Source organism: Peromyscus leucopus, chromosome X (assembly GCF_004664715.2).
Source record: "Peromyscus leucopus breed LL Stock chromosome X, UCI_PerLeu_2.1, whole genome shotgun sequence".
NCBI lineage: Eukaryota > Metazoa > Chordata > Mammalia > Rodentia > Cricetidae > Peromyscus > Peromyscus leucopus.
This window is the reverse complement of record NC_051083.1, coordinates 100,522,235-100,536,737: the sequence shown is the minus strand read 5'-3', so window position 1 is coordinate 100,536,737 and position 14,503 is coordinate 100,522,235. Positions and strand designations below refer to the sequence as shown.

The 14,503-nt window shown below is 41.1% G+C and overlaps 1 protein-coding gene across 6 annotated transcripts in view; it reads right to left on the bottom strand.

The window, feature by feature from the left end:
- Pls3 (plastin 3) overlaps positions 1-6,300 on the bottom strand; it is an 88,907-nt gene extending 82,607 nt beyond the window's left edge. For 2 of the 6 annotated variants that reach the window (XM_037199421.1, XM_037199420.1), the window contains exon 1: positions 6,171-6,288. Coding sequence is in view for 2 of the 6 variants with exons in the window: in XM_037199419.1 (XP_037055314.1) it covers positions 5,499-5,502 (4 nt within the window). In the remaining 4 variants the exon portion in view is untranslated. Of the gene's footprint in view, positions 1-5,498; positions 5,726-6,170 lie in introns of those variants that run through there. The other 4 variants (XM_037199416.1, XM_037199417.1, XM_037199419.1 and 1 more) reach the window with 4 other exon arrangements.
- Between the last annotated feature and the right edge of the window lie 8,203 nt (positions 6,301-14,503).

Here is a 14,503-nt window from a genome sequence, read left to right as displayed (position 1 = left end):
AGCACTGCCTGATCTTCCTGAGGACCTGGGTTCAATTATAGCACCCATAAAACAGCTTGCAACTGTCTTTACATCCAGATCTAGAGAATTTGACACCCCCTTCTGGCCTCCATGGGCACCAGGTACTAGAAGTGATACAGGCAAAACACTCACACATAAAAAAAAAAAAAAAAAAAAAAAAAAAAAAAAAAAAAAAACAGTTAACTGAGAATGGCCAGATTATACGCATTTAAAAAAAAAAAAATTCAGTCAGCTAAAATCATGGAGCTCCTCCACATTTCAAAACTGAAATGCTTAGTGTCTAGAGCATGTGTGTGTATGAAATGTTATTCTGGCTCAGAGGCAGTTCCTCTGAGACCATGTCCAATATACTTCCTCCTTTCTTTTGAGACAAGATCCCGTGCCACTGAGGTTGGCCTGGAACTCACTATATATACTCACATTCCATGTGCTGGGATTACAGTCCTGTGCTGCCACACCCCTCTCCTCTTTCAGTATTTTCTTTGAAATGTAATGTTTCTTCATCCCCAGAACAATCCATACTCACATTTTTCTTAGAAGTGTTAAGAATATGGCAACCTTCCACAGTTCCCCCTCCCTGCCCCCCTCCTGCTTCCCCTCACCTACCCACCCCCACTGTGGTTGGTATGTAAAATGGAAAAAAATAATAAATAAAAGAAAATTTTAAAAAAGAATATGGAAGCCTTCAACACAACTGAAATTAGCCGTGAATCTTTTGAAAATGCTTCACCTCCATAACTGAAATAAACTGACCTATGTATTATGAGCCTGGCCTCGAAGAATGGCATTGAAGGACTAAGGAGTGGTTCAGCAGTAAGCCGCTTGCTGTGCAGGAACGAGGACCTGAGTTCAGAGTCCTCTGCACCTACGTAAGAAAGACAGATGAGGGGGCACGCGCTTATACTGACAACACTGAGGAGGAAGAGACAGGAGGATCCCCAGGACTCGCCAGCCAGCCAGGCTAGCCAAACAGGCAAGCTCCAGTTTCAGTTCGAGCCCCTGTCTTAAAAAGTAAGGAGGCAGGTCACTGAGGAAGACATGTTTTGTCCATCCCTGTATGGCACACACAGACACAGACACAGACACAGACACAGACACAGATACTCACAGACACATGGGGTTGGGGATGTCACATAGGCATTGCTACAACTTTAAACAAAGGATTCAAAACTGAAAACAGTTACAACGATGCATCCAAAAAGCTTTTGAAAACCTCCAACCCATTAAACTTACATCATATGGCACATCACTCCCTAGAATAAGCACACAGATTCAAAGCATGACCCAGCCTCCAATCTTCTTCTAAAGTTAGTTTTATTTTTTACCCATCAATCTTTTCCCTTTAGATCATTTTCCACTAAGATCCCATCATACTAGCAAAATAAGTCTAAAAACAGATACTCAAGCTGTCCTATACTAATAGATGTTCGTTTTCAAATTTGATTTCATACCAGTTAATTTTAGAATCAGTTACAAGCAAGAAATGGCTCGGGATATGTACATTCCACCCAGAGTATAGTAGAATACAAATTTGTATTTGAATACAAATACAAATGCCTGCCATTGTCATAAATGCGAAGAATATGATGTCAAGAAATAAGGAAAGCCAAGTAGAAATGGCACCGAAAACAGACCATGGAATAAGAAGTGGACTTCATTCTCTTGTCCAAAGGCATCCATCACTTTAATGCTCAAGCACCATGGCCAAGCTGCCCCTTTTTTCTCAGTAGCAGTCATACTATTTTGCCTAGGACGAAATTTTCACTGGTTTTCTGATAGTGTCCTGGATATTAACACTTTGCCAGAATAGTCATGATCAAGTCTAATGTGTATATAACGTTTGTAGAAGAGACTTACCTCCCTTAAAATATTACTCAATCGTCATATCTAATCCTTCTAATCCAAATGACACAAACTTAGGCACATTTTAGTAATTAGACTTTAAATAGCATTAAAGATACTAGACACTTAAGATTTCAATGCTATTTACAATTTACAAAATAGCCAAAACATAATTCAGCTGGCACTCCGGGTAACTGGTTAGGTCTAAGGGTAGAAATTAAGAATTGGACTCATACCTGGCAGTGGTGGTGCACACCTATAATCTCAGCATTTAGGAGGCAGGCAGGCCAATCTCTGTTGAGTTTGAGGCCAGCCTGGTCTACAGAGCTAGTTCCAAGACAGCCAAGGCTACATGGAGAAATCCTGTCTTGAAAAACAAACAAACAAACAAACAAACAAACATCTGGGTTAATTAGATAATACTAAATCACAAGTCCACACCAATGAGTTTTTTTTTAATGTATGGGCAATCTAAGAATTTCTGTGGACCAGAAACTAATGGTGATTAGCATGAACCAGGGTAGGGAACATCATGCTGTGTCTTGGCCCATGTGTGGAGGTCAGAGGACAACATTCAGGAGTCAGGTCTCACTCTGTTATGTGGGCCCAGGGGATTAAATTCAGGTTGTCAGGCTAGATGATTAGTGTGTGTGGGGGGAATATGATCAAACTATATTGTACGAGAAAATTTAAAGATGAAAAAATCAGTAAACTAAATAAAAACTATTTAAAACATTTTTTCTTCTTGGCTTATTGAGACAGGCTCTCATGGAAGCCAGGCTAGCTAGGATCATAGCTGAGGATGACCTGGAATCCCTAATCCTTCTGCATCTGCCACCTAAATGCTGGAATGAGAGATGTATGTTACCATAACTGGCTTTAAACCAATTTTGAAATAATTTTAGATTAACAAAATAACAACAACAAAATCATATAGACTTTGTTAATCTTCATTGACCAGCTATATATATTTTATATATCTAGTTAAATATTTTTAAAAGTAGGAAATTAACAATGGTTATTAGTGGTGTCAATTCATAGTACATAATGCTGAGTTTCATAGACAGTTTCTTCAACTGATTTTTTAAAGTTAAACTTTTGTTAGAAATTCAGTCAAAAAGAAAGAAGAAATTCAATCTAAAATTATCTAGGCAGTGTTGCTGCACACATCTTTAATCTCAGCACTCCGGAGGCAGAGGCAGGTAGATCTCTGTGAGTTCGAGACCAGCCTTGTCTATAGAGCGAGTTCCAGAATAGCCAGGGATGTTACACAGAGAAACCCTGACTCGAAAAACCCATGAATAAACAAACAAATGAATAGATTCAGTCTAAAATTATATTGTCACTTCACTTCCACTAGGGGTGCTCAACTCTAGGAGTTCAGGTACAATTTAGAGCCATTCCTGGTTAATCTGAGCTGCAGGCTATTCTGAACTTTAAGATAGCTGTAGTTTTCATGCTCAGAAGCTCATGCTCAGCTGAAAATGGAGTGCAGGAGCTATTCAGAAGTCACTGAAATAAAATTCTGGGAGGAAAGACACAAAGCAAACAATCTCCTAAATGTTCCCAGTTACTTTTAAAAATGATTAGTGAGTCTCTCTCTCTCTCTCTCTCTCTCTCTCTCTCTCTCTCTCTCTCTCTCTCTCTCTCTCTGTGTGTGTGTGTGTGTGTGTGTGTGTGTGTATGTGCGCGCGCGCGCGCATATGAATACATGCACACACAATACCAAGGAATGGTGCGTAAAGGTTAGAGTATAAATTGCAGGAGCCAGTTTTCTTCTACCCAATAGGTCTAGAGGATTGGGCTCAGGTAGTCAGGACTGACATCAAGTGCTTTATCATTTCATTTTTGTAGGTTCTGCAATAATTGTTTTTAAGAACTAATTTGTAGAAACTGTGCCTATATTTTGCAAGCCAGTGAGGCTTTTAAGCTCCTGACCTTGGAGACTCCTCTACATGTTTCTTTTCTTCTGTTTATGTTTTTCCTTAACTTATTTACTTATTACAGGGTATCATGGAGTCCTAATTCTCCTGCCTCTGCCCCCCAAGTGCTGGGATTATAATGTCTGCCACCACCACACCTGGCTGCTCTGCATTGTTTCCATAGTTATAATATACAGTCTAAATAGTAAAACTTCCACGTTTTCTCTCAGAAGCAACTCCAATATTGGATAATATGGGAAGGTTATTCATAGTCTTCTAACCAAACCACTTTGGACCACAAACCTCAACCAACTTTGGAAATTTTTTGTTAACTACTTTGGGGTAGGATTTCTGAGCCAATTAAATCCAAACTACAAATAACTGATAGTTAATTTTAGTCAAAGGAGTCTTCACCACTTTTAAGTAGATGTCCAATATAGAGAATAAATGGTTCAATGGAAGTATAGTCCAGATCAAGGCATATGGATAGTCTTTATATTTTTAACACTATCTTATACGATACGGCTTCAAAACTAGCATTTAGGAATGAAATGGGACATGAGTTAAAGGTTAGCTTTCTTAGAAAACTATTTTAAAATATTTTTAAGATTTAGAAAAGCCGTATGTAATTGTGGGGAAACAGATAAATGTCATGGCACAAATATATTCAAGCTTTTGTTCTTAAAACAGCCTCTTTTTTATTTTAAGAATGTTTGGTTTAATTTTTATTTTGTTTAAAATCACGGTAACAAATCCCTTTCTGTTCCCCTCACGCAAATCCAAGAAATCCCTTCAGTGGAAGCTAACTGACACAATCAGCCCCTCCCTCTTTTTGTCTTGGTAGTTTTTGGAATATGGGCCTGGGCCATTGCATTCCAGTTTTAAAGTCGAAACAGGTCACGTGACCATTACCCCAGGGGCATCAGAGACTTAAGGCATGTGATGCCAAATGGCATGTGTGGGACCTCGGCCATTAAGTTGTTCACAGTAAACTACATCTCAGGATCAATGTTAGGCTCTCAAACACATAGTGATGTTGAAATGGAGGAAATGCTGACTGTTCAGTAGGTTTTAACTTCACCTACATCTTTTAACTACTGTGGCTAACCAAAGCCCCTCACTCTGTCTACATTACCCCTAACAGGAAGGACAATACCAGCATCCCTCCTGACTGGCCCTACATAGGTAGGGTCCCCAATTCAAATCCAAGCTAGACTTGCAACACTGGAGTAGTTATACAGATCAAGTGAAAAGCAAGAAGTCTTCGGGATGGAAAGTGTCAGCCAAGCTGGAGCAGCTAGCTAGGGCCTGGAGCCAGGAGCCAGGCGGAGGTTTGGAACCACCAGCACTTGACCAAGCAGAGCGGCAGCAGCAACTTTGGGACTGGCGACCCGCCAGGGCGGTGGTAGTCTGAGTCCCCAGGCCTCTCATTAGGTCGCTAAAGTAAGGCGGGTGGAGAAAAGTAAACACAGGCAAGTGCAGCTGTGCCTGGAATGGGGTTCCAGCCACCCTGTTTGCTCAGCCTCCCAGGGATCCCGAGTGGTCCCCGGTGCGGCAGCCCAGCTCGCGAGCTCTGGGTTGCAGAGCCTGAGCAGTTAAGACACTAGCGGACCGCCAGCGCGCTGCTAGAGGAGGGAATCGAAAGGTACCCCAGGGCTAGCTAGCCTGGAGAGGTTCTGCTACAGAAAGAAAGAAAAAAAAAAAACTGCTTACTCATAGGGAGACGCCGCGCGGTCCCGACGCTCAGGGTAAGGGATAGGGAGGGGAGCCGGCAGAAGGTGGGCAGCCCAAGCCAGGTTCCTTCCCAGGGCCACCGCACCCGCTCGGTGTCCAGCCCCTCTAGGAGACACAGGGTCCTCAGGAACCCGCTGGGTCACCCTCAGTAGTTCACTGGGAACTAGCGGGAGGCGACCTAAGCGGCTGGCTCCAGGATTTCCCAGCGGCTGAGAAGGAGGGAGGGAGGGATGGATTGGGGAATGGCAGTAGCTGGGAAAGGACGGCAGAGGGAAGTTAGGCACACGGTTTCCACTTCAGGGGTGGTCGCTGCCTTGGGGAATCTGGGTAAGAGTTGGCTTCCAGGACCGAGGACCTCCCGCTGGTGGTGGGCAACAAGTTAAGAGCGGGCACAGTAAATAGCAGAAAAAGTGATGGCAGCGGGTGGTGATAAGGAACCCTTTGGAGCTCCCACCCATCCTGGTGGCTAAAGCTCGTCCTGGAGCCTCAGACCCCAGATAAAATTTTCCTCCGTCTCCCCCTTTGCCCAACCCCCGCCCCCGGAGCAAGGCACGTTCCAGCTGAGGTTCCGGGAGATGCTCTCGCCAGGACCCACTCTTGCCCACGCCCAGGAAACCCTCTCCCCTAGCGCCGGAGCTGCAAAGCACTTACGTAAAGTCTTAAGAGTCGTGGATCTGGCTCTACAGCTTCCCACCAAGCACTCAGACAACTTCTGGCCCTAGGAATCTCTGCAGCTGTGGTTCTAAAGCCAGCGCTCCCTCCCCTCCTGCCAGCCCCCTCCGCCCTTCGGCCGCAACCATTGGCTCTGGTGGTGTTCGCCAGCGGCCTGGGAACCAGGAAGGGGATTGGGCCACGAGCCTGTCACATCAACTGGGCTGGGCGCTGAGAGACTAGGCACAGGGATGGGCACTCAGGAGGGATCGGAACTGGAAGTCTGTGTTTGCAAGCCTGATTCTCCACTCCCTACCTGATGTTAAGAACTTAAGATTCTACATTGCCTGGCTTGGAATACATGCTTTCAAAGATGTTACTGAAATAACTGTAAAGTTAGGGATTTCAGAACGTGTTTGAACATTGCCGATTTAAGTCAGCTATGGGAGTGAAGGTGCAGTTTTTCTCTTCATTAGGAAGGTACAGTACTGCGTTTTGCTCCGTTTAAACTTGTCGCCAATGGACTTTGAGGGGGAACCTCTAGCTACTGTCCCTTTGTTTTTGCTTGTTATGTTTTGAGAGAGGGTCACACCATGTGGCAGAAGCTGCCCTCAAATTGGTGATCTCCAGGCTCAACCCTCCTCTAGTACTGAGAGAACTTCCTAGTACCTCCACGCCCATTTCATCATAGTCAGGGCAAGGCCCATGTGTATTCATTCGGCTCCAGCCAAATGATTTGTTGCCCTAAAGCACCTGTCTGGTAGCTCTGTCCTTGAGGAGTAAGAGGTAGGTGAAGGAAAGAAGAGGTGGTAGAAATCACTTGGTTGCACTGCAATGTCACTAGGTCTCCTCAGTGTCCTGTCCCCTGAGGAAACTTGGAGACATGTGCAGTTTCATTTCATCTTCTCCTTGGCCTCCAGTTCTGCCTCCTTCCTTGTCACGGCCAACACATGTTTCCCCTCAGTATCTGTATTCCAATCTGCGGGCTCATCCTAGGTCCAAAATCAGCCTGGAGGCCCAAAGGTGAAAGGGTCCCCCTGAATCCTGTCTAAATTGGTTTGGAGGAGAAGGTTAGAAAACACTGAGTACTTGCTTCTCACCATTCCAGTCCTCAACAGCTCTGTTGTTGCTCTGGGAGTGTGTACTTGGGAAGTTGGTAAAAACTGAAAATTGGTTCAGTTAAGTTCCGTGTTACATATGTCGGGAAGGAATTTGAAAATAAGAGAGGCTTAGAAATTGGATGCAAGTGCCAGTGAGATAGCTTAGTGGAGAAGTGCCAAACCTGTCCACCTGAGTGCCAGCCCTGAGCCCAATTGGTAGAAGGAGAGAACTGCTAACTTCCATTCATCTACCTTGGCACACACGCGCAAACATACAAACATACAAACACACAAACACATACACACATAAATAAATAAATATAGTTGAATTAATACAAATTTTTATGCTACATGAAATATTTATAAATATTTTATTATAGAAAATATAAAGGTAAAAATAATTTAAATAATGTATGTTTTATTCCAATATAGCTAAAACTTATGATTAAATGTTTTCATAAAGGAGATTCTGTATTCAATAGTTACTGTGAATTTACCTAGAGAAACTACTCTCCTCTGGGCATGGTATTTTATACCTGTAACACCAGTATTAGGGCAGGAGGCAGAGGACTGCTGAAATGTTCAAAGCTAACCTGTGCTGCATGGTAGAGAGGGTGGGGTGATGAGGATAAGACTTGTAGTGAAATCTAGTCCATTTTTGTTGTTGTTGTTTTTCCAGACAGTGTTTCCTGTCCTGGAACTCACTTTGTAGACCTGGCCTCGAACTCACAGAGATCTCTCTCCCTCTGCCTCCCAAGTGATAGGATTTAAGGCTTGTGCCTCCCCTGCCAGGCTAGAGCCTTCCTTCTTAAATTAGGGAGATACACAGTACCTAGAGGCTAGACTACCAGGGAAAGGCTTGGCACTAGGGAAAATTGTTAAATATTAGTCAGTGATAAGCCAGCTAGGAGACCTTACAAAAGGCCCAGAAAGGTAAAGAAGAAATCAGAGAGCATTCATGCTTTTCACAAGCATTACATTTCTGTTATGTGTGATATTGCACTGAGTCGGGCTGGGTTGAGTATATTGCCACACACATTTACAGGAGGCTCCAGAATGAGATTCCTAGTTTTCAGTAATTAGCCCAAGGTTTGGTGTGATCACTGCCACACTGTATACATCATTTCTGGATACACAAAACAGGGACGTTTGGTTTTCTACTGAACAACTCCCACCCACTGTTAAGGTCAAATCACCAACAGTGATAACAACAAATAACAACAGTGCATCAGAGTTCCAGCAGTGTTCCAGGACTGATGAGTTTGTCTAGTTTAACTCTGTATTCGATTGTACTTTGCTTTTCTAGTCCTGGAATTTAAAATAAGGCAGAGAGGGCCAACAAGATGGTTCCATGGGTAAAGGCACTTGCCACCAGGTCTGAAGAGCTGAGCTCAATTCCAGAAAGCATATGGTGGAAGGAGAGGACCAAGTCTTCAAAGGTGTTTTCTGCCTAACACATATGCTCACCTCAAAAGTGGATTGCACTCAAATGCACATAAGCACATGTTTAACTAATGAATTAAATGTGAACTAAAATAAGGCAGAATGTAACAATTCTGCAATGTAAAATGATGGCACTTACTATAATAATCCCAGCACTCAGGAGGCAGGTGCCAGTTTGGGATTAAGAAAATGTTACGTGTATGTGTTATTTACAGGTACCTGTTTCTTAGTAAAACAAACAAAAACCTTACACAGCTGGAGAGGTGGTATATTTGGTAAAGCATTTGCCTAGAATGGGAACCCTGAAGTGCATCTCTGCCTGAAATCCAAACACGTAAGAGATAGAGGCAGGAGGTTCAAGGTCATCCTTGGCTACATAGTAAGCAAGGCCTTCCTGGAATAATTAAGACGCTGTAAAACAAAACAAAAGAAAAAAAACTATTTTTGTTCATTTTCGGTTTTTGGTGTATGTCCATGTGTCGGCACACATGTGTTCATGTGGATGGATGTGTGTGCCGGTAAGTATGGAGGTCAGAGGATCACCCCAGGTAACATGCCTTAAAGCGATGGTGCCACACACCTTTTTTTTTCCTTCTGAGTATATGTGTGGTATGTGTGTATGTATGCGTGTTCACATGTGTTGGTAGGTTTCGTGTGCATGCACATGAGTGTAGAGGCCCAAAATTGGCCTCAGGTGTCATCTTCCACTACCATCTCTTTATTTATTGAGGCAGGTCTCAGGCTGAACCAGAACAGTCTAGTTAGGCAGCTTTTCCCAGGGATCATATCTCTACCTCCTAAACACTGGGGTCAGAAGTGGTCACTAGGCATTTGCTGCTTGCACCAGCCAGAGCTTTATCCAAAGAGCCATCTTCCCAGCTTTCCTTTTTTTAAAAAAGACCTCTAACTTAGGTGTCCATGTTTGACAAGGATGCCCTTTATCAACCCTGCTATCTTCCCAGACACAAAAGTTTCTACTTATAAACATTTTCCATCAGCACTAAAGCTCTCTGAGTTCAGTCAAAAGAGGTGGGAGTGTAACTCAATGGTAGAATGCAAGCCACAGGGAGCAGCACACTGGGTTCAATCCATAGCACCAAAACAAACCACCACCACCACCACCACCACCACCACCACCACCCCCGCACTTCGCCCCAGAAAACCCCCTTAGTCGAATGTCATCACTCTTTAATGGCAGTTTAGCAGTGCATACTCTTAAAACCGTGGTGTGATATCTCATTACCGCAGTAACTTTCCAAGAGATAATGCGCACAGAAGCATACTTTTAAATTGTAGTTGAGATTCCTGTTTGACAAGCCCAACAATATAACCCCAGTGGAACTCCTTTGTAATGAGTACCACGAAGACAGCTGAAGATATAACCAAGCTACCTTTCATTTTCAAAGTTTAGCATTTTGATCTTAGGAGCCTCACTCAGGCAGAGGTGCATTTAGCCCGCTTTCCTTTCTTCCCTTTCACTTCATGCATTTAACACACAAAGGATTCTTCACAAAGGTAACCTAAATTTGATGGTTTTTTTTATCTATGTAAATGAGCCTAGTGTCCCTTCAGGTGCTTACAGTCAGGTTATAGGCTCTAATTCCCCTAACAGCTCCTCACAAAGTACTCTGGCACGTAGAAGTTCAGTGAATGTTTATTGAACTAATGGTTATTTTATGGGTCTATTCTTGTAAAACAATCATAAGGAAGAAGCTATATATAGTTCTCTTAGAACCTTGTGAATCAATAACCTAAGTGTTTTTTTTACCTCTTTCTGTCTCCAATTTTCTATCCATCACAGCATTGTGATAAATAACTTCAAATCAATATCACAAAAAATGAAAGCATTTCCTCCTGTCCTCCTTGAAGCTCATAAAAGGATCCAATTTCTCTTAGGTTTTATCTCTGTCCACTTTATCTTTCTCTCTACATGTGTATTTCCATTTTCATATCGCTTTTCCCAACACCTTTTCTGTCTAGTCCACGGGTTTTCTCAGACATTGTCTAAGGGTCCTCGTCTGTTTGTTTGTTTTGTCCTATACCAATGAGTTAGGTTTTGTTTTAGCTTATGTTTTATTTCATTATTAAAAATAAATTAATTAGCCTGGTGTGGTGTGCTGCTTGCCTTTAGTCCCAGCACTTGAGAGACAGAGGCAGGTAGATCTCTGAGTTTGAGGCCAACCTGGTCTACAAATAGAGTTCCAAGACAGCTAGGGATACATAGAAAAAGAAAAAAGAAAAATAATAATAGTAAACCAGTAAAAGTTCTTGAAATATCATGGCTCATCAGGTAAAGGTGTTTGCTACCAAGCTTGACAACTTGAGTTTGATACCTGGGACCGACATGGTAGAAGAAAAGATGTCCACTGACCTCCCTGGGCATGCCCTAACATGCACAATTGAGCTCATACACATACACACACAATACTTTTTGTTGTTGTTGTTGTTGTTGTTTTGGGACATTTTCTTTGTGTAGCTCTCATTGTCCTAGAACTTGCTCTGCAGACCAGGCTGTCCTCAAAGTCAGAAATTGGTGCCTGCCTCTGCCCCCAGAGTACTGGGATTAAAGGGGTGGGCCACCATTTCCCAGTAATAATAAATTAATAAATATTTTAAAAAATTAAAAACTACAATAAAATAAGAGAATATTATCTTTCTTTTTATACTTTATTCCAATGTGATTTGATTATACAAACTTCATATAATAGAATCTTAAAAGAATCTTGGTCAGTTCAATACTAAATTATTTATCAAACTGATTTCCTTTATTGGTTTTAAAGTTACAGAGTTGTTTTTATTTTTATTCATTCATTTATTTGTGTGTGTGTGTGTGTGTGTGTGTGTATGTGCGCGCGCGCGCGCGCGCCATCCATCCCCACCCTTTACTAGGGATTGAACTTTAGGCTTTGAGCATAGCTGGACAAGCACTCTACTTGTGAATTACAGCTCCAGTCCCAACTGTGTCAACTAATTAGACCTATTTTACAATTTATTTTCAAGAACTCATTATTTTCCAGGGCGGTTGTGGTGCACGTCTTTATTCCCAAGCACTCAGGAGGCAGAGATAATTGGATCTCTGAGTTTGAGGCCAGCCTGATCTACAGAGCGAGATCCAGGACAGCCAGGGCTACACAGCAAAACCCTATCTTGAAAAATAAACAAAGACCCTCATTATTTTTAAGAATTAAATCTTATATGATAATTGTATTCTGTGTATGATTCATTAGATCCTTGGACTGACTCTTGATTCTACATTTCTATTTTAACATGTCCTGACATATAATTTTTATTAAAATGAGTGTGATTTTAAAGACTTTTCAAGTAATTAAAATATTAGTCATGAAGTAAATCTTGGTAGACCCGGAAAATCCTTTAATTTTTTTGAACCAGGGAGTAAAAATTTCAATAATCATTCTAATTTTTTACTGAGGATTGTTCTTCATGTTTCCAACTCAAAATAAAAACATACTCAAATCATGGATGCTAATTCTTTGAATAGGCACTTGTGAAATATTTTCCTAGCTGCAGAGGTTACCCTGAGTCTGAATGTCTGCTAAGGCAGGCCAGGTGTTTCACAAACACTTTGTCAAAAAGAAATTGCTGAGACATATCTATAGCTGTTTCAGAATGTGATTGAAAATAAGAATAAAAAGCAAAAGTTGATTGAAATGTATTTGATAGGATTTGGGTATTTTAAACCAACATTAGCTTTCTATTCTATAGCTTCACTGGAAATCACTGTCATCATTGGGTGTGTTAAAATTTAAAGTGCCTTTGTCTTTGCTGTCAGTTAAAATATTTACTTAAGCACAAGGCATTTTGATACACACCTATAAGTCCAGTAATTTGGGAGGCTGAGGCAGCAGCAATGAAGATTTGAGGCCTCTCCATAAACTAACTGATGAATAAATGAATGAATGAATAAATAAATAAATCTATTACTATTCTTTTATAAGTGCTTGAATTATCCTAAGAAGCATAAAAAAGCATATTTGGAGAACACGGGAATTAGTCTTCTAATACTAATTCAATGGCAAAATCAACACAAGTGAAATAATGAGAAAACAGTTCAAGAGAAAATATATTAAAGGCATGTTGTAGGGATTACGAAAACAATGCGCGAAAATAACAGGGCTAGAACCGGTAGAGATGGGGTCCTTTGTGCAGCGAGGCTCAAGGAGGTTTGGAAAAATGGGTAAAACATTAAAGGTTAAAAAGAAGCAAAAAAAAAAAAAAAAAAAAAAAAAAAAAAAAAGTCCTCTTAGGAAGAAAACAAAAGGGGTTTTTAGATGGGTTTCTGGGACTGGGCTTTCTCTCTGGCCTCCTAGGTTGCCATCTGCAAAACAAAAGCTAAGGATTTGCCCAAAATAAAGGACCCCAGATAATATCAATGGGTAGAGCTCTCATCTAGTTAATCCATTGAAAAGATAAATTACCATGGGTACCAGGCCTCCTCCTATCTGCCGGATTCAGTCAATTGTGGCCAGAAAATATTTTTTGATTTTATCTTTTACTGACCACATAGATTCTTTTTCCCGTGTCATTATTGTTTTCCAAAAAACGACTACCACTTACCCAATGATTTAAAGTATGCTGTAGGACTCACAAAGGTCAGCCGCAAATGCATTTTAAGGAACTTGAGCATATACAAGAGTCCAGGAACCAATCTTCTACAGATTTCCAGTGTATGGTGGGGATTCTATTGGATACACTTACTGTAGAAACATAAAAAACTCATGACTCTTGTCTTACAATCATTGAACACTGCATTACAGAATGTCTTGCTTTTGTGTACAGAAATTTTGTGTTACTTTTGATATAGTGCTATTAATTACCTCATGATGTCTACCTAATTGATGCACACCACATTTTGCTTTTATCTTTATTTTTTTAAGTTTTAAAGTCTTTTTTAAAAACAGGGTCTCACTATGTAGCCCTGGTTGGCCTGGAACTCACATAGATCCTCCTGCCTCTTCCTTCGGAATGCTGGGATTAAAGGCACATGCAACCATGTCTGGTATTGTTTTATTTTTTTAAATATTATTATTATTATTATTATTATTATTATTATTATTATTATTACATGGTTCGATGTGTCTAACTTCTGCATTGTCTTGAGAGGCCAACTTGCACCAGAAGAATGAGAACTGCCTTCTCTTCATCAACCCACCACTACAGCCACCAAATATAATTCATCCAAAATATACTCAGGAGAGCTACTGAGCATGCCAGTGCACCCACCCATGACTACCTGTGGAATTTAGTTGACTGTTTCCAGTAGTTGATTCTCTCCTGTCAACATGAGTTCTAGACATGGAACTCAGTCACTATTAGGCTAGCACTACACGGTTTTAGGCAGCTAAGGCATCTTGCTTGCTAGCTTTTTTTTTTTTTTTTTTTTTTTTGGTTTGGTTTTTGAAATCTGGCCTTGTACTATAGTCTACGTTATCCTGGAACTCAAGATGATATTCCTGGTTCAACTTTCTAAGTGTGAGGAGTATAACACTTTGAATTTAGAATAAGTATGAATAGGACTGTAACTTGCAAGGATGTTAAGGTAGGTGAGTGTGCTAGCCCCTATTGATCATCTTGTGCATCTATGTTATAAAGTATTCTTTTGTGTGAAATATTCAAATTTAAATCTTCATCAAAATGTTAATTTCAAACATTGAAGGTTTCAGGAAAAGAAACATTGAAGGTTTCAGGAAAAGAAAGTTCTGCTGAAGATAACCTGAAGACTCTTGGGAATAAATCATAAAGCACATTTAAAAAAAACCATAAAGATGATGC